This window comes from Equus przewalskii, chromosome 19 (assembly GCF_037783145.1).
Source record: "Equus przewalskii isolate Varuska chromosome 19, EquPr2, whole genome shotgun sequence".
Taxonomy (NCBI): Eukaryota; Metazoa; Chordata; class Mammalia; order Perissodactyla; family Equidae; genus Equus; species Equus przewalskii.
In genome coordinates, this window is record NC_091849.1 from 42009737 (window position 1) to 42031895 (window position 22159).

Here is a 22159-nt window from a genome sequence, read left to right on the forward strand (position 1 = left end):
TACCTTTTATCTGCATGATAATGTAAACTCTGACAATTTACCTAAATTACAATATAACCACATTAGGAAGATGAAGGAATGGGAAGGGTGTATGTAAGTGGTGGGGGCAGGAGCTGAAAGAGAGTGAAATCTTCATCTTTCATAACAGGAAGTGCATAAAGGATGCCTAAAATGGAAAAAAATCAAGAAGCAATACAAGGAAGTTATTTTGAGATATGGACGCAGTTAAATAATTCAAAGTGATTGCCTTTGAGGCAGAAATGGGGGGAGAGGAGCTAGGGACTGCTTTGCTTGCTTTCTTTTTCTTTTCTTTCTTTTTCTTGAACAAGCTTTGTAGAATTATATAACTCTTGAAATTTTCACGTGAATGATTTTGACAAAATTAAAAACTAAAAAACACTCATATCCTATAATCCAGGGATTCCAGCTCTAAGATTTTCTCTGTCCCACAGATACACTCACACGTGTGCGTAATGACATTTTTACAAGGTTATTTATGGCTGTACGGTCTGTAAGAACAAAAGACTGGAAAGGATTTAAACATCCATAAAAGATGGTTAAATAAAAGAAAGATATATCCATCGGAATACGAGGTGGCCTATTTTTAAAGTCAGGCAACTCTGTGTATATCAATATGGAAGAATCTCCTAAATGAAAAGCAAAATGCAGACAATGTGCCTGTATGTTACCATTGATACAAAAATGAAAATACACTTGTATTGTACAGAAACTCTCTAGGACTACACACAAGAAAATGGAAATAGTAGTTGTCCTGAGGAGAGGGAGCTTAATGGCTAATGGAAGGGGAGAAGAGTGACTTGCTTTTCATTACTACACCCTTTCATACTTCTAAAATTGTAGACCATGTGACAATATTAGCTATTTAAAAAATAAAATTGTAATTAAAAAACTTTAATACAAAATGGAAAAAACATAGAGTTAATTAAATTAACCCAAGAACAAGTCAAATTTATATTTGCCAATTAGTGATTCTATCAGTCAGGGTTCTCCAGAGAAAAAGAACCAGGATATATTCAGAGAGATTTATTGTAAGGAATTAGCTCTTGTGAGTGTAGGGGCTGGCAAGTCCAAAAATGTGGGGCAGATCAGCACGCTGGAAACTCAGGCAAGATTTCTGTTACAGTCTTGAATTAGAATTTCTTATTATCCAGGAAACCTCGGTTTTTGCTCTTAAAGCCTTCAACGGATTGGACGAGGCCCACCAATATTATCAAGGGTAATCTCCTCTATACTTAAAGTCAACTGACTGTAAATCTTGATCACATCTGCAAAATACCTTCTCAGCAATATCTATCCTAGTGTTTGATGAAACAACAGGGCACCACAGCCCAGCCAAGTTAACGCATAAAATTACTCATCACAGTAACCATACATTAAGGTCTAGTCGCAAAAAATAGAAAGTGTTATGTAGGTTTTTAAAGTAAATAGATATTTGATACAAGAAAGTAGATGCTCACACATTAGTTCGAAGGATAGATGAGCAGTTTTAGGATGAGCATCCAGGAGAGAGACCCTGGAACTGTGGAATTCAAGAACACACCTCCACAGCTGCACCCCAAGAATCTGGAAGCTGCTGGCACTGCCAGGAAACTGTAGACTGGATCCTGCTGTGGACCGTCTCCATCAGCTCAACACCTCCATGACCACGCTCGATATCCAGCCATGGGAACGGAAAAATAGCCTCCAATTCATGTCCAACTTCTAAATCTCATCAGAGCACATGGAATTGGTGGAACTTAATTTGTTTCCGGAACCCTAGCTGCAAAGGAGGGTGGGAAATGTAGTGTTTAGCTTACCACCCTTTGTAGTGCATGAAAGCACACCTGGGGATGAAATTGGCTGGGCAAGCCAAACCACAGCATTTGCCACAATAACTAAACTTGTTAATGGTGGTTTCTGAGAAGCCAGTATAATAGTATCCATGCCTGGCAGCCACCTTAAGCCCGTGTCCTTTTTCAGGCTGGGTGTCATTAGCTTACTAATCCCTTTGCAAAGCCAGACGTCAGACACTAGACCCTTTCTTTCACTTTGCCTCACGTAATGGCCAAGCACAATAATGTACATGCTTTAAAGAGTATATTGCACCTGTCAAAGAAAAAAAAATATTCACACTTGTTACAGATGGTAGGGAAGACTTTATTCCAAGGGGCTACTACAACAGGGTTTTGCAGTGGAGGAGAGAGGTTGGGCTCAACTCTGAAAAGGACAAATAGAGATTCGTAGCCAAGGAGCAGGGTGGGGCCAGTGGATGGAAAGTTACTAAGGGAAATATCAAGACTAGGGGCATTCTTGCTAGATCAACGCAGCAGGATTATTGCTGAAGACAGACCAGGGTGATAAGATACCAAGCACAGAGGATGAGGAACTTGGTCAAATATCAAGGTGATCACATCAAGGGTGGGAGATTCTTGCTAAACTGACTCAGCAGGGTCCTTGCTAAAACTGGAATAAGTGAGCCAAGGATGGAGCCCAAGGTCCAGTCAAAAAGAGGCTCAGAGGAGACTGACTGGAGGTAGATCAAAGAGAGAGCCTTGCTCACACCCCTCCACAGCCAATGGACACAAATAATGGGGGAGGGGATGGAATGTGCCGGTTGGACAATTCTGCCTCACAGTATGCTGTGCGACAATCCTTCCCACATCTGGAAAAAAGATGGCCTTGATAGGTTGACTTTAAGAAGCAGAAAACCATGAGAGTCGCGGCATTACATTCCCAGGAGATAATTTATACCAGTGACAATAGATACAGAAAATGTAAGATATTCTTAAAAATCTTTATTTATTTGCTTGTTTAATGTATTCATTTGTTTACTTTTTTATTGCTTGAAGACATTTTATACATACCAGTTGCTTTATAACTTTCCTATTACGGACTAGAGGAAACCTATTCTCAATGTCCCAAGTGAGCCTAAAATGTTGCAGTTGGCTGTTATCACTGCCGATTATCTCAGCATGAAAGAGGGAAGTGGATAACCTAGTCCCGAAGAAAAGCGGAGCGTGTATCCACAGACTTGACCATAGATGGACCTATCTTGGTGCAACCCACTTCCCCCACCCCTCCCACACCACCCCCCACCACAAGATAGGAAGCTCTTGGTTCAGGGTTTTGAAACAATTCAAGGACAAATCCTGGGCTACCAAAGTGGAGCACATGAATCCAACCACCACACCACCAGGCCAGCCCCTGAAGTTGGTTATTTTAATTATGAAAATCTAATAAATTAATTCCCCGAGAAATGAGCACATAGGGGGAGCAACGTGGCATGGAAAGAATATGAGCCGAATTCAAATGCCAGCCCCGCTACTAATCTAACCATGTGACTGAATTGTTGAGCTGTTTCTGTGTATAAAATCACCTCAAAACTCAGAGGCTTGAAACAGCAATCATTTAGTTCACAATTCTGCAGGTCAGCAATTGAGGCCACTTCCCCTGGTCTCCCTCAGGCGCCTGCAGCTACCCACATGTGTCAGCTGGGTGGCTCTGCTTCCGGGACTTGGCTGGCTGTTAACCCGTGTACCTCTGTTCTCCTCCATGTGGTCTCTTATCTCGCAGCAGGCTATCCCAAACTTGTTCTCATGGAGAAAGCAGAGGCCCAAGAGAGAGGTTAGAAGTCTACAAGACCACATCTAGGGATCTAGGCTTGAAACTGGTACAATGTCACTTCCGCTGCATTCTACTCTCTAAAGCAAGTCACAAGGCCAGCCCAGATTCGAAGGATGGGACCCCGCTCAAAGACTAACAGAGTTGTATTGCAAAGGAGTGGGTACAGGAAGGCCGTTAATTAGGGCCATAAAACTGCAATCAATCTACCACAGTGACTTTGGGCAAGTTACCTTATCTTCATGAGCCTCAGTTTCGTCATATCCTAACTGAAAATAATAACATATATCTGAAAGGGTTTTAGTAAAGAATAGGAATAATATACCTGTTACTATTACTAGCAAGCATAGCATTTATTAGCTTATCTTAAAACTTTTTGCCCTAAAGCTGTAGCTTTCTTATTGTTCTTGATTCATTCCAAGTGTATTTCTGCCCCAGGGCCTTTGCACTTGCTGTTTCCTTTGTGTAGAATGCTCTTGTCCCAGATCTTCACAGGGCTCAGCTCTTCTTCCCTCCTCAGATGTATCTCCCTGACCAACCTACCTAATGCTCCTATTACCCATCTTCACCTTCACCCTCCACAAAATTTCTATTTATTTTCTTCTAACATTTGTCAATATCTAAAAATTATACAATGTATTTACTTGCTTAGTTTGTTATTGCCTATTTCTCCCACTAAAATACAAGCTCCTTGAGAGCAGTAACCTTGCCTGTTGTAGTCACTCTGTATAACCCCAGTAATAAGAACTGGCACTTGCAGCTCAATAAAATATTTGTTAAACTAATTGCTCAATTAATTGATGGCTGAATGGATTAATGAATATGCACTAGGTTAGGCTCTGAAGGAATGGCACAGAGGTTGGTTATCTTTGTAGAAGAAGAAACAGGAGATCAGGTGAAGATTTGAAGTTTAGGGTCATGTCTAGGCCAAGTGAGAAGCCACAGTGGAAGACCCTAGGCCCCTGGGAGTGATATGTGGCCAGCCAGCTGGGCCTGTGTCACAGTCTTGTCCACTCTGATCTTCATTTTGCTCCTTTGGCCCTTTCAGCACTTACATTATTCCTTTTGACCTAGTAAATTCTCTTGTAGGAATTTATCCTTTGGCTGTACTTAAAAAGAGTTTGCTAATCCATATGAACAAGGAATTTCATTCAGTACGATTTTAATCCCACAAAACATGGACAGAGCCAATGAGTTCGTCAACAAGGTGAAATACATTATGAGGCATTCATATCATGGGATACTGCACAACCAAGAAAAATAATGAAGCATTATTAAGTTAAAAAATCAATGTGGATTTCTGGTTTATTCATCCAGTTAGTAAATATTTATTGAATACCTAATATGTTCCAGATACTGTTCTAGAATATGGATACATGCACAAAAACAGGGTCCCTGCCTTCATGTGCCTAAATGTGAACTCACATTTTAGTTATTCTGGAAATATGACAAACTTTAGTACCTAAACCACCACCACTCCCAACATAAATACCCAGCAATGTTGGATAAAAATATAATAAATATGACCTTAAATGTATACGTTAAAGATTGACACATCCAGTGCCATTCTGATTCTGGAGGTTTTGTAATTTTCTTTCTGGAAGCTTGTAGGATTCTCTCTTTGTTCCTGACGTACTAAAATTTCCCAACCATTGCCATATTTAAAACAATTGTTCTAGGTACTGGTTGGGCTCCCTCAGTCTAGAATCTCATGTCTTTCAGTTCCTGGAAATTTTCTTGAAAGTTTTCCTTCATAATTTATACTCACTCATTTTTGTTGTTGTTTTTCTCTCTTTCTAGAACTCCTGTTAGTCAAAGTTTTTGTTTATTTGTTTTTGTTTTGGTTTTTTTGCTGAGGAAGATTCACCTTGAGCTAACATCTATGCCAATCTTCCTCTCTTTAGTATGTGGGCCACCAGCACAGCATGACCACTAACAGACCGGTATAGTTCTATGCCCAGGAATTGAACCCAGGCCACCAAAGTAGAGCATGCTGAACTAAACCACTGGGCCACCGGGGCTGGCCCCCAAAGTTTTTATGTTTTAAATTTCTAAGAGCATTCTTTGTTGTTGTTCATGAATGTTTCTTTTCCCTGGCCTCCTGTTCTTCTTTCATGGATGTAAAATCTTCTCTTATTCCCAAGAATTCCAATAATGTTTTTAAAGCTTCCTTTCAACTCTCTGGCTTGTTTCTGTTTCCTCCTTTTTCATATTTTTTAGTCTCTCTTTTATAACTTTGCTCAGATATCTGTGCACAATTGCTAATCTGCTCATATTTAAGAATGGGTCGCTAGAAAGATCATTGGAAGTTCTTTGTACGTGGGTGAGGTGACCCAACTGTACCATTTTGTTGGGGTCTCTTATGGACTAAATTGTGTCCCCCTCTCCTGCATTTATAAGTTGAAGCTCTAACACCCAATGTGACTAAATTTGGAGATATGGTACTTAAGGTGGTAATTAAGGTTAAACGAAGTCATAAGAGTGGGGCCCTAAGCCAATAGGACTAGTGTCTCTATAAGGAGAGGAAGAGACACCAGAGACCTCTTGCTCTCCACACACACATGGAGGAAAGGCCATGGGAGCACACAGGGAAAGGTTAGTCATCTGCAAGTCAAGGAGAGATGCTTCACCAGAAACCAACCCTGGCAGGACCTTGTTCTGGGACTTCTAGACTCCAGAACTGTGAGAAAATAAATTTCTGTTACTTAAGCCACGTAGACTGTGGTATTCTGTTATGGCAGCCCAAGCAGTCTAACATAGGGTCCCACTCCTCTGACAGATTTTCTTTCTTTTGAGCCAGTCAGTCTCTCTGGAGAATATTCTCTCAAACTGCTGTACGGAGTGGAGATATAAGCCAGCCACTGGGGTGGTTAGAGCTGAGGGCAGGGGGAATGCACCGGAGTGAACCTGTTTAGTGCATAGACTTGAATTAATGCCCTAGTGTTCAGTACAATGTCCCTGTACTTAGCTGTGCTGGGTGTCATCCAGTCCAAAGACCCTCAGGCGCAGCCTCTTGAGAGGATGAACCTCCAGTCTTCTCCCAAGGTGGGAGATGGGGTGATCTAATTTCTAGCTATACAAACTTTTGAAAAATATTCTTGTTTTTAGCATCACCTTCACCTGCTTTCAGAGTAACATGGTGCTTCAAATTTCTAAGTCTCTTAGAGTTCTGCATACGAGTAAGATCTATTATGGGTCGCTGCACTGCTGGCTTAGGTTTCAGCATTCTCGACTGAGAAGTCAGTTACTTCTCATCCATTTGCTTTCCACCTTCAAAAATTTTAGTGCTGTCATCCCCACTCCTAGTCTACCTTTCCTTTTTTCCTCTTTACTGTCATGAGGTATTCAACATGCCATGTCTAACTGGAAATTGGAGCTTAGGTTTTAATGCGCCCATGAGAACATAGGACAAGACCTTGGGTCCAAGAAACATGAATTGAAACTGAGATCTCCACATAGAGCCAGGGCTATCAAAGGAGTGTAACATCTGCGAAAGGATAGACTAGAAAAAAACTCATTGACTGGCAGAGGGAAATGACAAGGAAGCTTTTAACCCTGACTCTGAGTAGGAAAAAGACCTCTCTCTTAAGAATGTATAAACAGGGACAATGGCACACAGCGGAATTAATACTATTAGGGAACTCCAAAGCCAAGAAACTGACATAAAAATTGGTCCTGATACTCCTAGAACTCCTGGCCTTGCAGAAGCAAATGGAAAACTACCTTGAAGGTACTTGCTCTTAACACAGGCCTCTCAAGATTCTCGCAGCTAATGCTAAGTGAAGATGATCTTGAAATTCATAATTACAAAGCACAAAGGAAGCAATCGTTTAAATGAGGATTATCACACATGCAAAAAGTAAGATTAGATTCCCAAGATCTTTATAAGTACAATAACCTGTTGAACACTACCAAATAAGTGTATTTAAAAGTATTAAAGATATAAACAAAGATTTGGAACCATAAATAAATAGCAAGACATTATGAAAGAACAGAAATCTTTGAAAGTGAATTAAATATAATTTCTAGAAATAAATGAAGTTATTGAAAATAAAAAGTCAGTAGATAGTTTAATATCAGATTAGACACAGCTGAAGAGAGAATTTGCACACTAGAAGATATATTCAGAATGTGGTATAGACAATTAAAAGTATGGAAAAATGAAAAAGAGATTAAAAGTCATGGAGACTATAAAAGGAAGTCAAACAGAAGTTCCAGAAGGAGGGGCTGGCCCTATGGCCGAGTGGTTAAGTTCATATGCTGTGCTTTGGTGGCCCAGGTTTCTCTGGTTCGGATCCCTGGCACGGACATGGCACCACTCTTCAGGCCATACTGAGGCAGCATCCCACATAGCACAGCCACAAGGACCTACAACTAGAATATACAACTATGTACTGCGGGGGCGTTGGGGGGAAGAAGGAAAAAAAATGAAGAAGTTTGGCAACACTTGTTAGCTCTGGTGCCAATCTTAAAAAAAAAAAAAAAAAGAAGTTCCAGAAGGAGGAAATAGACAGAATGCAAGAAAGGTAATATTTGAAGAAATAATGGCTTTGTAGAGTTACTTGACCACAGACCCTAGTCCACAAAGCAAATGTCACCAAATACCAAAGAGTCTGTATCATACAGACCATGTTCTCTGCCCACAATAGGATATGATGAGAAATCAATAACAAAAGATAACAACACCATACAAATTTGGAAATTTTACAACATACTACATGAATCAAAGAAGAAATCATAATAAAATTAAAAAATATTTAGAAATGAATGATAATGAAAACGCTATATACCAAAATTTGTGGAATGTGGTGAAAGCAGTGTATAATGGAAATGTATTGCCTTGATAAATCTGATTCTTTTTTTTTTAAAGACTGTCACCTGAGCTAACAATTGTTGCCAATCTTTTTTTTTTTTTCTGCTTTATCTCCCCAAACCCCCCAGTACATAGTTGTATATCTTAGTTGCAGGTCCTTCTAGTTGTGGGATGTGGGACGCCACCTCAACGTGGCCTGACAAGCGGTGCCATGTCCGCGCCCAGGATCCGAACCCTGGGCCGCCACACCTGAGCACGCGAACTTAACCACTCGGCCACGGAGCCAGCCCCTAAATCTGTGATTCTTAAACGTAGTCCCCAGGCCAGTAGAACGACCCAGGAACTTGTTAGAAATGTAATTTTCAGTCTCCATCCAAAACCTATTGAATCAGAAATTCTGAGGGTAGGATCCAGAAATCTGTATTTTATGAAGACCTCCAGGTGATTCTGATGCATGCTCCAGTTTGAGAACCACTGCCTTAGATGTATATATCGGAAAAAAAGAGAAAGATTAATAGCAAACATCCAACTAAAGAATTTAGAAAAAGAACATTCAAATCAACCCAAAAGTAATAGAAGGAAGAAAGTAATAATGTTAAGAGCAGAAATTTTCTTTACAGTCTATTTTAATGGCTTGAATTCTATGTTAGGACCTTTAAAGAGGCATTATCTTTGCTTCCAGGTGATAACAATCCCGGTTTTCCTCCAGGTTGACTCTGACTAGGGAGTACATCACTGGAAGCAAGTGGAGCCAAGAAGAAAGTAACGCATAGAGGAACATTTCAAGATATCTCGTTCAGATATCTATGCATATATTTTTTTCTGGATAGAATCATAAAGCATTAAAAATGATTTTCTTTGGGGAAAGGGACTGGAGTAAGAGGGATTGTTTTCACTTTTCCTTTTAAAAATATTCCTATTGAGCTTGAATTTCTAATCTTATACATATATTATTTTTATTTTTAAAAGTGAAAAGGCTTGGGGCGGGCCTGGTGGCATAGTGGTTAAGTTCGTGTGCTCTGCTTCAGCAGACCAGGGTTCACAGGTTTGGATACTGGGCACGGACCTACACACCGCTCATCAATCCACGCTGTGGCAACCTCCCACATATGAAAATAGAGGAAGACTGGCAGCGATGTTAGCTCGGTAACAATCTTCCTCAAGCAAAAAGAGAAAGATTGGAAATAGATGTTAGGGCCAATCTTCCTCACACACACACACACACACACACGAAAGTGAAAAAGCTTATTTGGTCTGTGAGGTTATGGGTAATTTGTATTTCCTTAAAAAAAAATGCTTTGTTAATATTATAGTGGAGATCTTCCTCAACTTAGAATGGCTTACATCCTGATAAACCCATTGTAAACTGAAAATATCGTAAGTTGAAAAAGCATTTAATACCTCTAACCTATCCAACATCATAGATTAGCCTGGTCTACCTTAAACATGCTCAGAATACTAACATTAGCAACAGTTGGGCCAAATCATCTAATACAGGGTCTATTTTATAATAAAGTGGTGAATATCTCATGTAATAGATTGAATACTGTACACTGTACTGAAAGTGAAAAACAGAATAGTTGTATAGGTGCAGAACGATTCTAAGTGTATCGGTTGTTTGCCCTTGTGATCACGGCTGACTGGGGGGAGCTACAGTTCACTGCCACGGCCTAGCATCAGGGGGGAGTATTGACAAGCATGTGGCTAGCCTTGGAAAAGATCAAAATTCAAAAAAATTCAAAGTATGGTTTCAGTTTGCACTGAATGCATATCCCTTTCGCACCATCAGCAAAGTTGTAAAATCATAAATCGAACCATTGTAATTCGGCGACTGTCTGTATTGTTAACAACAGTAACAACAACAAAAACATGTCCCAAACCTGCATTGGATTGGAACTTTTTTTTTTTTTTTGCCTCACGTAATTCACAATCTCCTTTTGGGAATAAATTAGCATGCCTGATAAAATGTGTAAGCAATTTTCTGATAAACTCTAAAGGAGTTGAAGACTTTTTCTAAGAAACTCACTCACTCAACTGTCAGTCAAGAGCCTAATTACCTCTAACCAAACATAATTCTCTTTTGTATCTAATCTAACAATGATTATCTTTCTATAAAATGTCCCTATCATAGTAAATCTTTGGGTTGGCTTGGTAGGCTCTTTTTCCTTTGCAGCAAGATTTGTAATAAGTTTTGGTAAGTGGTCATAACTAAATCTCTTAGAAATTTTTCTTTAACAGCATTTAAACATATTTTAAAACCTTTAAAACCTTAATAATGTTCACCTTGGCCACTAATCTAGAGGATGATGGACGACAGGGCCATAGAACTATAGGAATAGAATGTAATTCATTCATTCGTTCCATAAGTATTCGAGCGCCTACCGTATTCCAAGCTTTGAAAAGTACTTGACCGTCTACCACATGCGCAGCACTGTTCTAGAATCTGAGGATACAAAAACCAACAAATGTGGTTGGGACAATAAAACTACAGTTCCCACAATATCCCGCTCCTCTGTCTCTTCCCAGGTGGGCGCTTCCTTCCACTTGTCTCTTCCCAACATTCTGGCCTGAAGAAAAGCTCCGCCCGCTTATTTCTCAGCGCGTTCTCTCATCAGGAGTTGGACTACAACTCCCACAATGCCCTCGTGGGGCTCCCGATAAGATCTCCACCTGCTTCCCCCGTTCGCCGAGGACGACTACATTTCCCAGAACACCCTGCTTCCTCTCCTGGATGTTATTGCCCCTTTCCCGGTGCGGGACGCGGTAGTAGCGAGCGAGAGGGCCGGCCCCCGGGCCCTCTGTGTCCTTTCCCGGGGCAGGGACGAGCCAGTGACTTGACTCTTGGACGCTGAGCCAGGAGGGAGCGCAGGAGGCCGCCGTCCCTCCTGGCGGGCTCCCCTCACACTACTCTCCGTCTTCTCCACCTGCAGCCGCCTGGACGACTCCGGACGGACTGCCTAGGGCAGGGGTGGCGGTCTCAGCCGCCCGGGCAGGGGCGAGGCCGCGGCCCTCGGGGCGGCTGTAGCGGCGTCAGCGCTGGGGAGGAGGAGGAGAGAAGATGGCGTCGGAGCTGGAGCTCGAGATGCAGGCCATCGACCGGAGTTTGCTGGAATGTTCGGCCGAGGAGATCGCGGGGGTCAGTGTCGGGACCCGGGCGGGGACGTCCTGCCTTCCCTGGCCGAGCCCCGGGGGAGGAGCCGACTCCTGGAAATCCGGAGCGGCCGGGCCCTGACTTGGAGCAGCGACCGCGCCGGGCTCGCCGGCCTCGCTTTGTGGGTAATGGCTCGGGGAGGCCACCGAGCCTGCCGGTCTCCTGCCCTCTTTATGCTCAAATAGCCCTCCGAGCTGCTCTGTGCACCAGCCTCCTGCATTCCCTTTCCGCCGGGGAGAACCCGCAGCTCTTCCATTATCCCTTCTTTGCCCTAACAGTCTCGTTAACTCCCCGACACAAGGGCCTTTGCCCTTTATGCCAGCTCTTGGGAGAGGAGAGGGAAAGACGCTTCCTGGTCTTTTAAATCCTCCTGACTCCTTTTAATGAGATAAGTGGAGCATCGCCTCCTCCACTGAGACATGCTACCTTAACGGACTCCCGACTTTGTTTCTGGGATTGCCGCTGGCACCAAAGGACGCAGACGATACTGTTTTCCCCCTTCCCCTCTTCAGTGCGTTTTTGCACCGATTTGGTCCGTCCACGGCGTGATGAATATGCGCAAAGTAGTGTCTCGACATGTTTACTGAGTGTGAGAAAGTAGTCGTGGAGGCTGGGAGATTAAAACAAAATTTCTGGGAGCTGGGGGTAGTTAGGTGGAGAGCAAACGTTATATAACTTTGGGAGAGCAGCTTTCAACAAATAGAAGCTAATGATGTGAGGTTTGGTCACAGCGTAGTGGGAGCACTTATGCCCCAGATTTACACCTTTCAAACCCAACATTGTACTGAAACTGTAATATGAATAGTATGCTCGTATAGGTAGCAGAGTTGTAAAATGATTAGTGTAGTAAACTCAATGGCATCTTTCCTCAAGAAGGGCAGGGAACGCCCATTAGAACAGATTGTCCAGAATGATTGTGAATGGACCGAAACAGCTTGGGCCCTACCTCTGAGGCCTCCAGTTTAAAAAGTTACAGGAAGCGAGTGACCTTTGAACACAAGTCAACAAACAGTCTGAATGTTCTGAACAAAATTTTAGCGGGGCACTGCAGGACGCTTGGTCTGTGAGGAGTTATTCTGGGTGAATTGATGAGGACACCCAAGTCAGGGTGAAAAGTCTAAAGAAACACATTGTTGAATGCTGAGTCTTTGCTTATTTTATTTTTAACCAGCTTGTTTAGTTTCAGGCTGTTTTAATTTACTTTCTGCTTGATATTGCCACAGCCCAAGGATTTTCAGCGCCCGTCTGCCTTTCATTTATCAAAGAGATGTAAAAAAGAAAATGAAAGCAGTTACACGGAAATGGTAAAATGGTGGTAATGACAGCTATGCCATATCCGTATTGATATCTGATCTGTTATTTACCTCAAAGTAATTGGGGTTTCTTTCCCCCCACTCCCACCGAATGTTGTGTCTGTTGGCCCAGTGATACAGTCTATCTACTGTTTTCCCAGTTCTAAAAGTGCAAGCTATCAAGTGATTAGAATGTCTCCAACTTGTTGAGGATCCTGAGGAAACCAGTTATAAAAGAGTGCTAGAGACCAGCACTCCTAGTTCTTGTGCAGTGAAATTCTCAAGCAGACCCATTAGGGGAAATTAAGGGAAATGCAAAAAGAATGTATTAATTTGGATTTCATTTGAATTTGTGAAGATAACAATCTGAGCTACATTTGAGTTTTGCTCTGTTTACTTTTAAATGGCTTTCTGAACAATAAGATGAAAAAAAAATTTAGTCTGAAGGCCCACAAAATTCCTTAAAGAGGATGCCAGCTAATATTCAAATATAAGATTCTCCTGGCTGTTTAACCTGGCCTGGCTTTGTGAGGGGTTTATTGTCTGTTTTAGTTAAAACAGGCTAACACTTAAAACTATTCTTTCAACTTAGGCTCCAGCACAACCCTTTACCACAGATTAAACTGAATTCATAAACTTTTCTCAAGTTAAAAGTAAATTTTAGGGGCCAGCCTGATGGCGCAGCTGTTAAGTTCACACGTTCTGCTTGGGTGGCCCAGGGTTTGCCAGTTTGGATCCTGGGTGCGGACCTACACACCAATTGGCAAGCGATGCTGTGGTAGGCGTCCCACATATAAAGTGGAGGAAGGTGGGCACGGATGTTAGCTCAGGGCCAGTCTTCTCAGCAAAAAAGAGGAAGATTGGCCGCAGATGTTAGCTCAGGGCAAATCTTCCTCACAAAATAAAATAAAATAAAAAGTAAATTTTAGAGTAAACAAGTAAAGGAAGTTATTTTGGCCTTTAGACTTCTGTTACTGGTAATTTGTTGGGATCACATCCATTATTTATTTATTTATTTATTTATTTATTTAATTAATTTATTTATTTTTGAGGACGATTAGCCCTGAGCTAACATCTGCCTTCAGTCTTGTTTTTTTGCCGAGGGAGGCTGGCCCTGAGCTCACATCTGTGCTTCTGTTACTGGTAATTTGTTGGGATCACATCCATTTATTTATTTATTTATTTATTTATTTATTTATTTTTGAGGACGATTAGCCCTGAGCTAACATCTGCCTTCAGTCTTCTTTTTTTGCTGAGGGAGGCTGGCCCTGAGCTCACATCTGTGCCCATCTTCCACTTTATATGTGGGACGCCTACTACAGCATGGCTTGCCAACCGGTGCCATCTCTGCACCCGGGATCCAAACCAGTGACCTCTGGGGCCCCTGAAGGGGAACGTTGGAACTTAACCGCTGCGCCACCAGGCCATCCCCCAAGGGATCACATCTGTTTAAAAGTTCTTAAGAAGCACTAGCGTCATCTTTCCCACACTTTATTTAAACATTGCTTTTCTTGTTTCTGTTATGAGGAAGGACTTTTTGTGATCACCTCTATTGTAACTAGTATGCGTCACAAATAAAAGCATTTAGGTGCTCTCTTCAATAATTGTAAGTTTAGGATATTAAATTGGCCCTCTCTTCTCAGTTTTCTCGGTAGATTTGATTCCACAAGCATGACTTTCCCCACACTTCTCCAGTCTATCTACATTTCATGCTCCACGGATTTGATTATAATATGTTCCAATGGATGATTATGGTTTAAGAAGGACATATTTTTACCCAAGTATAAAAGAAATACATATTCTTTATAGAAGATTTATGTAGAGTTTTATGTCTATGATGGTTATTTTTGCTTTAAAATCTTTGACAGTTTATTTACATGTAATTCACATATCATACAATTCAATTCAGTAGCTTTTAGTATTTCACAGAGTTGTTCAACCATCGTCACAGTCAATTTTAGAATGTTTTCATCACCCCGAAAAAGAAATCCTATACCCGTTAACAGTCACTCCCCATTTTCCCCCAGCCTCCCAAACTCTAGGCAGCTACTATTTTCTGTCTCCATAGATTTGCCTGTTCTGGAAATTTCATATAAATGGAATTATACAGTGTTTGGTCTTTTGTGACTGGCTTCTTTAACTCAGCATGATGTTTTCAAGGTTCTTCCGTGTGGTAGTGTGTATCAATGCTTCATTCCTTTTTATTGCCAAATGATATTCCATTGTGTGGATATATACCATATTTTATTTCTCCATTCATCAGTTGTTGGGCATTTGGGCTATTTCTACCTTCTGGATATTACGAATCATACTGCTATGCACGTTTTGTGTACAATTTTTTGTGAGGACATGTGTTTTCATTCTCTTAGGCACTTATGATGTAAACCCAGGAGTGCAATTTCTGGGTCATATGGTAATTCTGTGGTTAACGTTTTGAGAAATCACTAAACTGTTTTCCAAAGTGGCTGCATCATTTTACATTCCCACCACAGTATGTGAGGATTCTAGTGGATTTCTCTACATCTTTGTCAACACTTGTTATTGTCTGTCTCTTTTTTTTAATTGAGGCCATAGTAGTTTATAACATTGTGAGGTTTCAGTTGTACATTATTATTTGTCAGTCACCATATCTGTGACCCTTTACCCCTAAGCCCACCCCCCAACTCCCTTCCCTACTGGTAACCACTAATCTCTTGTCTTTGTCCCTGTGTTTGTTTATCTTCCACACACGAGTGACGTCATGTGGTGCTTGTCTTTTTGATTATAGCCATTCTTGGGTGTGAAGTGGCATCTCTTTGTAGTTTTGGTTTGTATTTCCCTCGCGACTCTTTGTGTTGAACGTCGTTTCATGAGCGTATTGCGTATTTGTATATCTTCTTGGGAAGGATCAATTCAGATCTTTTGCCTATTTTTCTTTTTATTTCTTTTATTTAGTCTTTTGCTTTTTGGTGAGGAAGATTGGCCCTGAGCTGACATCTTTTGCCAGTCTTCCTCCTTTTTTTTTTCCCTCCCCGAAGCCCCAGTACCTAGTTGCATATCCTAGTTTTAGGTCATTCTTGTTCTTCTATGTGGGACGCCGCTACAGCGTGGCTTGATGAATGGTGCTAGGTCCGCACCCAGGATCCAGCGAACCCCAGGCCACTGAAGCGGAGCGTGCAAACCTAACTACTCGGCCACAGGGCTGGTCCTTTTCCTATTTTTAAATTTGATTTTTTTGTCTTTTATTATTGAGTTCTATATTATTTTAATTTGTGACTGCTTTCACTTCATCTCTAGAACTCTTAATATGGTTTGTTTAAAATTTTTCTTAATGTAGTCCCCAAAACTCCCTTTCAGCACTAGCAATTGTTGTTGTTAACTTACGTGTTGGTTATCTTTGTTCAAAAGCAAAATCAAATGTGGTTAAAGGATACAGTTTTAATCAGGTATGGAATAATAATTAGTGTAATAAAAGGCCCACCCCCAGGGATTCTTTCCTTTTTGTGTTTATTCTACTTGCTCTCTATCGTAAGGCTGAAGTTTAGCATTCAAAAAAGGAAAGCTCCTGGAAGCATTGTCATAACATGTTTACTTTAGTGAAGTGAGTTGACAGTTTCTTTACTTCCCTTGTGGAGGACTTCTAATAAAATAGTACTTAGTATTGTGTTGTGTACATTGGTGTGACAGCCACGGGTGTCTAAAATAAGGACACATGAACATGCACCCAAATTAGAAATCTCAATTTTTCATATTGAAGAAACAGTTACAGTTAGGGTATGTTAATGAGAACTGATATGAAAATCTGTAGATTTGTTCTTTTGAGAAAGAGATGAGCCATTATTCTGAAAGGCAGCTCCTTTTGCCTTCACTACTTTTTTTTTTGTCTGTACCGTTGCCAGTCACTAATTCTTATCTCTGGTATAGAATTCTCATGCAAAGGTACTTTGTATATTAAGTGTTTGAATTTAATGAAGTTAAAATGCATGTAATAGATCCCAAATCTCTTGGGTGGTCTTGAAGTTGGAGCATATGCCTGCCTTTCTTGAACCAGGCTTTTATGTCTCGTTAATAATTTATAATTCTATATGATAAATGCTATTTAGAATGAAATGATTGTTTTACTAATAATATAGTTTATATAAGGTGGCTCATTTTTTTTTTCTTAACCAGAAGTTGTTAATAGTTTTTGAATTTTTAAAGAAATCTGTGAACAGATTTGACCTGTCGGTGTTGTTGGAGCCACAAGACAACATAATTTCTTTTAGAAAGCATTATTTTATATTCTCCCTGGATTAAAATTCTGCAAAAGTGATCTTTGAGGAGAAATGGGAACATAAAATATAAGAAAAACAAAAACTGCTTTTAAAATAAAACCTTCAAATGTGTTGTAAATTAAAATTGCCTGAAGCATAACTTTCTAGGATCCTGGAGGCATTGAATCTTAATGCTTAATTTTTCAGCCAAAACAGTAAATTGCTTAGGATAATTTGATTACGTTCATTCATATTTTGAAATAGAGTTGCTGACAATGGGTGAAAATGAACATTTACCCTTGGCCAAAAAAGTAGTTTTTAGCTCAAAGAATTAAATTCTAGTTTATTTGTTGGTTGATGACTCGCTGCCTTTTACTAATGACTACTTTTTTCCTTACCTATCCTTTTTATAGTTAACTGAACTCTGTGTGTGTGTGTATGTATGTGTAATTTTGATTTAGAGACACTTCTCTGAAGGGAGAGAATCCTTAAACCTGTGGGATTGTCTGCCAAGAAGTTGTTTTAAGAGTAATCTAGTCTCTTTCCTTTTCACATGAAGCAAACAAAGAAAGTTAGTAACATTTGGAAAAGATGGTTTCACTTTAGGGGTGAAGACTTTTTTACTGTTTTTGATTGTAAGCTTCCATCTAGTCCCTTAAGTTATGAATAAGGTTTTTACATTTTTAGCAAAAGTTTTCTGAAAATGTGAAATTGACTAGAAAGTTAATATATACTACCTCATGAATATTTAAAATCTCTATATGTTACTTTTAGAAGGAAGGAAGTAGGCTGAAGGTTGTACATCTAATAGTTAAAATGAAGGCCTTGTGCTGTTGTCTTATGGTGTTAGACATCACTTGAAGATGAACTCTTTTTTTTCGGTGAGGAAGATTGTCCCTGAGCTAACATCTGTGCCAATCTTCCTGTATTTTGTATGTGGGATACCACCACAACATGGCTTGATGAGTGGTGTGTAGGTCCATACCCAGGATCCAAACTCACGAATCCAGGCTGCTGGAGCAGAGCACGTGAACTTAACCACTACACCACTGGGCTGGCCCCCATAAACTCTTTTTTAACGAGGATATAATTTGAAACTTAGATTGCAATCCATAGGGAAATGTTGGACCTATGAGTTAGCAGGTCAGTTAACTGCATTTTTGTAGCGTGAGTCATTTCATGTTTTCTGATTTGAAATTTTTACTTGATTTAAAGCCAAAATGAGTTATAATTATACAAAGCAGTATGGAGGACAAATAAAACATATAGGCAGAATTAGCAGGGGAGGCAAGGATAAATGACAGAATACAAGGAAAAGAGTTAAGACTTAAACGAAAAGGGGAAAAAAGGAGGCAGTTTGAAGGATGCCTTATCTAGGCCTTGTTTGGTTTGATTTTTAGAGACTACAGGCCTGCATCTACTTTATCTCTGCTTTCATTAATGCCATATGGAGCATCTTTCTGCAGTATCAATGTTATGTGACAGTAAGTAGTATAAAAATGTTTATAGTTATCCAGGTAACAGATTTTACTAAATGCCCGCTGGGGTCAGGTTCTGTTTTAGACCTGGGGAATATGGGAACGGGAGATGGGGATGAGGAACAGGCTAAGAAGGCATCTTGGAGAAAGCAAAACAGAACCAGATCTGAGGAACGAGCAGAAAATAGTCTTGTAAAGCAGAGAGGGAGGAGCTATACAGGTCAGGAGGAGGAGGCTGGAGAGTGGTGCAAGGCAAAGGACCTTGTAGACTATGTCCGGGGACTTGACTTGGTCCTGAATACAAGGGGAACCTGAATGGCAGGGTCACACTGGCATTTTGCAAGAATCGCTCTGTTAGTGAGGTTGGAAAATGGACTGGAGAGGGACGAGATTAGTGGCGATCACCGGTTAGGACATTGTTGCACTAATCTTGGTTGAAAGCTGAGAGTGGGGACTTTGGGCTAGCATAGTGGAGGTAGTGCCGGTGGAGATGGAAAGAAATGGATGGATTCAACAGATATTTAGGAAGCCTAATAGACAAGACATGTTGATTAATTGGATGTTGGGGTGAGGAGGAAGGAAGGTTTTCAGGTTTTTCCAGTTTGGATACTTGGGTGCATGCTGGTATCTAAAATAGGGAAATAGGGGACATAGGGTTTTGTGGGGAGAGGAGCATGAGATCAGTTTTGGACATATTGAGTTGGTGTCTGAAAGGAGAAACTGATTTCTTTTGTTCTCTACACTCTCACCGATATTTCTGGCCTCTGTATATGGGAGGGGGTGTTCCCCACGCCAGGCAATTCTCTAATTCTTTGCAGGCACCAACTGGGTGTCCTACAGTTCAATCGATTCTGATACTGCACACCTGGAGTTAGCATCAGATCCCACAGATTAAGGGCTCAGTCCCACAAGACTGCCTCTCTGCCCCTCGGACTCCAGATGTCACTTACAAGCAGTGAGTCCTCAGGTTACCCACAACTTGTGTCTCACTTAGCTACAAATTGGGGATTCCATGACCCCCTCTTCTGGCTTGATAATTTGCGAGAATGGCTCACAGAACTAAGGGAAACAGTTTGTTTACTAGATTACGGGTTTATCATCAAGTGATACAGCTTAGGAACAGCCGGATGGAAGAGATGCGTAGAGCAAGGTGTGTGGGAGGGGATGCTGAGCTTCCACGCCCTCTCTGGGCGCTTCCGCACCTCTGCGTGCTCACATCCAGAAGCTCTCCGAACCCTGATATATAGGGATTTTTATGGAGGCTTCCTTACACAAGCATGATTGATTAAATCATTGGACATTAGTGGTTACTCAACCTCCAGCCCCTCTCTCCTACTCCAGGATTGGAGGTGGAGGCTCTAAGTTCCAGCCTCTAATCAGGAGGTTGATTCCCCTGGCAGCCAGCTCCCCCTCCTTAGGGGCTTTCCAAAAGTCGCCTCATTAACTTCAACTCAGGTGTGGTTGAAAGGGGCTTGTTATGAGTAACTAAAAACACTCCTTTTACCTTTATCTCCCTTATCACTTTGGAAATTTCCAAAGTTTTAGGAGCTCTGTGCGAGGAATGGAAAGAAGACCAAAAATATACTACTTATTATAAATCACAATATCACAGTATCTATTAGCTGTCCAAGTATAATTATCACAGGTAGTTGGACATAAAAGTTTGGGGACAGAGAAAAGTGGCTTTTTCTTTGTCGTTTTTAGCAGAGAAGGCAAAGGGGAAAGAGCTTTTATAGGGAAGTTGATCAGGGAAAGAAGGCGTGATTGACGGAACAAAGTCTCTTGTGGACTGACATTCGTCAGAGACTGGTGTATCATCTCATCTGCTTATCAGTGAGAAATACAACTAGTGTATTGGCTGTTCATGCTCTTCCTATCTGCACGCTGACAAGAGAATCCAAATCACAATCAGAATATCGTGTGAGCAAAGCGTTAGAAAGGACGTCAGATGGGCTCAGTGGCTGGTGTCTTACGTGGTCATCTGTTGTGGTCTTTTTCATGTGCTGCCTACGGAAGTTTGCTTCAAGAATCATTTTGAGGAGAGAGGCTCATTTCACTTTAATTTTGCTTTCACTTTAAAGTAGAATTCTGAAATATTTGGCATTTCAGTAAAGTTCTAAATGACTTTTACCCTTTTTCGCAGAGAAGACGTACGGTGATGAATGTCATCAACAAAATATAAGACTCTTTTATCATTATTTTTGTACCTAAAAGAAAATAGAGTAGGTTTATTCAAGTTAGTGATTTATTGACATTGTTTAAAACTATTTTCTCTTTTTTCTTTTTTTAAAGAAATGGCTGCAAGCAACTGACCTCACTAGAGAAGTGTACCAGCACTTAGCCCACTATGTACCCAAAATCTACTGCAGGAGTCCCAACCCTTGTCCACAGAAGGAAGACATGGTGGCACAGCATGTTTTGTTGGCGCCGATGGAATGGTACCTTTGTGGTGAAGATTCTGAGTTTGGGTTTCCAAAACTTCAACAAGCAAACAAACCTTCTCATCTTTGTGGTCGTGTTTTTAAAGTAGGAGAGCCTACATACTCTTGCAGGTAAAATATTGTAATTTTCTTTCTAAAAGGCTCTTCTTTTTACTTGACATTTTTTTCTTGAAATGTTAGATTTTTGTTTTAAATTATGAAATATATATATTAAAAAGGCTATACAACAAATATATATGGTTTAAAATAATTATAAAACAAACATTCATGTTATTATTTTCCAGGTCAAGAAATAGGACATCATCAGCATTCCAGAAACTGACTGTGTGCTTTCTTTTTCCCCCATAATTAACTGCTACCTTGACTCTTACATTAATCACTTCCTTGCTTTTCTTGATAGTTTTTTAGTTACAGCGATTCTTTTTAATCTTCAGATTATCCCACATTTGACCGCTGAGAGCCCCATCATGCTAGCTTCGTTGTCTTTTTCCCATGACTTCAGTAGTTTTTGAGTGTTTCTTTGCTTTCTGGCACAAGATGTCCACAGCTCACTTTGTACTTAACTCTGACCCATGTGTAGAATCAGCTATTTCTGTACTGAGTTTGTTTTTAGTTGGCAGTAGTAGTTAGAAATCATGGCCTGGGAGCTGTATATACTATTGCTACCAGCATAGCTTTACTTTTTTTTTAAAAAAAAATCTTGTTGAAAATTGAATATACGAGAATGGAAGATAGTGAGGAAAATGCTTGTCTCCTTGTGACTATCTATTCGTGTTTCTCAGAACTAATCATTATTACCATTTTCTTCTGTATCCTTCCAGAAATTTTTTGTCCATGTGCAGGCCCATATATATGGCTATCTTAAACATACATACAAAAGGGAATACGTTATATATACTGCGCTAAGTTTTCCTTTCTCTGTTTAACAAAGTCTTGACATCTGTCCATATCGGCTGATATAGCTAGATAATATTTCAGTGTGTGGATGTACTCTTGTTAGAGGCGTTGTGGAACATTTTTTTCCTTAAGGCTTTTTCCCGTAAGACTGAAATTTAATATACTCTTAATTTGGTTAAGGCCTCTGGGTGTCCGTGGTAGTCTTTCTTTGTCAGCATGGTTAGAATACCGAGA

The 22159-nt window shown here is 40.6% G+C and overlaps 1 protein-coding gene across 23 annotated transcripts in view; it reads left to right on the plus strand.

Annotated features, from left to right (window-relative positions):
- The first annotated feature begins 10864 nt into the window (after window positions 1-10864).
- Window positions 10865-22159, plus strand: part of UBR2 (ubiquitin protein ligase E3 component n-recognin 2) — a 126246-nt gene continuing 114951 nt past the window's right edge. For 17 of the 23 annotated variants that reach the window (XR_011530095.1, XR_011530093.1, XR_011530094.1 and 14 more), the window contains exons 1-2: window positions 10865-11570; window positions 20880-21139. Coding sequence is in view for 10 of the 23 variants with exons in the window: in XM_070586068.1 (XP_070442169.1) it covers window positions 11493-11570; window positions 20880-21139 (338 nt within the window). In the remaining 13 variants the exon portion in view is untranslated. The remainder of the gene's footprint in view (window positions 11571-20879; window positions 21140-22159) is intronic. The other 6 variants (XM_070586075.1, XM_070586078.1, XM_070586080.1 and 3 more) reach the window with 3 other exon arrangements.